At 42.0% G+C, this 1,675-nt stretch overlaps 1 protein-coding gene across 1 annotated transcript in view; it reads right to left on the bottom strand.

Moving 5' to 3' along the window:
• Positions 1-1,675, bottom strand: part of usp24 (ubiquitin specific peptidase 24) — a 70,762-nt gene that overhangs the window by 46,298 nt on the left and 22,789 nt on the right. Inside the window, exons 17-19 of the mRNA XM_015389470.1 lie at positions 946-1,053; positions 721-870; positions 497-628 (exon numbers count right to left, since the gene is read on the bottom strand). Of these exons, the coding sequence (XP_015244956.1) occupies positions 497-628; positions 721-870; positions 946-1,053 (390 nt within the window). The remainder of the gene's footprint in view (positions 1-496; positions 629-720; positions 871-945; positions 1,054-1,675) is intronic.

Raw genomic sequence — 1,675 nt, 5'->3', positions numbered from 1 at the left:
TTAAGGCCTTAGTTTTATTTTGAAGAATTCAATGCCTTTTAAGACTTTTTAAGGACCCGCGGGAACCCTGAAATGACGGGCCAAGATCTTATAGCACAGATCCAACAAAATATCCACTTAAAAATCTAAACCTACCTAAATTATTATACTTATTATTATTTTTTATCTGTGGAGCTTTTTTTTTAAAGCATTTCTGTACAAATACATTAAATGCCTGGATTTCTAGTCTTTTATTATCCATTTCGTCTCATTCAGAGATGAACATTATTTCTTTTTTACCGTTCAAATTTTACAGATATAATAATATATAAACAGGCATTATATACTGTGGTAGTAAAGTGCTCTGGAATATAAATCCAACTAAATGTTCCTTTGTCTAAATGTCTGCAGTATGAAGGACATGCAGATGAGTAAATCTGTAATGTTTTACAGCATTCCTCTAAAAACAAAAAGAACTCCATGAGACAAACAGCTGAGCAAAGTCTCCCCATCATACCTCACGGTCCAGTTCACAGACATCTGGACCTGAGACCAAGCACTCCCAAAGCTCCTTAGCTCTGTTCCAGACCAGGTAGATGCTGGCCTCCTGTAGGAAGAACGCCAGGAACCGCAGGTGGCAGTCCAGATACTGAAAAAGATCAGCAGATAGAGCGTTTCATTCCAAACTAGATCTCAATCAAAACAGGTCCAGAAACGCTGGTGAACAAAATGCACACTAACTTCCTGGTAGGTGTATCTGCCGTCCACCAGAGTTGAAGCAGAGAGGCCGTTGTTCCCCGAAGCCGTCACAGCGAGTCGGTGGCAGCACACCAGAGATCCTGTGATCAGTTTGACGATCTCAAAGTTCTTCTTCAGGTCCTGGATGATGCTCTGAAGCGAGGCAGAGAGTGGTCACAATGGCGGCGTAGTGCGTGGGACGGCTCACCTGGGCTAAGCGTACGGTACCTTGTCTTGTTTCTGATAGGTCTGTTTGATGAAGGAACGGGTGATTTCATGCAGCTGTCGTAGAGCGGGAACAACCCAGACCGCCTGAGGGCTGCTATGCTGAGAGGCCTGTGAAAACACATCCAAACAAACCCCTAAAAACTCACACTATGAACCGCGTTCAGAGGTTTAAATCTGTTCTCGTGTCAGGGCTTCAAGTTAGACTCACTGCCTTGGAAGTTTGTGAATATATTAGAAGAGAAATCAGAGATACAAAACACCAAGATAGAAATCAGCAATTTCTCAAACGTAAAGGCAAGATGTTTCTGTTGGGTATCCGTGGTTCTGATTGGTTTACTCTTTTATGAGCATACAGCACCCCCTACAGTCACTGGAACCCCTGGTAAAGATGTGTCAATGGATCTTTTATTGCAGCAACATCTCACCCCTTTAATTTTAACGCATTCATTGGAGAGAAATTACCAACCATCAGGGAAATCAATGCTTTAACTAAATAACCTGGAAAATTTCAAAGGTTTTTACTTTCAGTTTTGTCAGGGGCTATTTTCTCTAATCCACTATATTCAAAATAAGAAAAGCAAGAAAAGGTGTCATTTAACTGAGCATTTGTGAGCTGATTTGACAGTTGCCTTTTGCATCTATGCTTCTTTTTCTATGTCTGCTTCTGTCTCCTTGAACCCCAGTGGGCCTCAGCAGATGGCCGCTCACACTGAGCCTGGTTCTGCTGGAG

This window comes from Cyprinodon variegatus, unplaced genomic scaffold, assembly GCF_000732505.1.
Source record: "Cyprinodon variegatus isolate N-32 unplaced genomic scaffold, C_variegatus-1.0 Scaffold461, whole genome shotgun sequence".
NCBI classification, from domain to species: Eukaryota; Metazoa; Chordata; class Actinopteri; order Cyprinodontiformes; family Cyprinodontidae; genus Cyprinodon; species Cyprinodon variegatus.
Note: the sequence above shows the minus strand (reverse complement) of the source record. Positions and strands in the feature narration are given on the sequence as shown.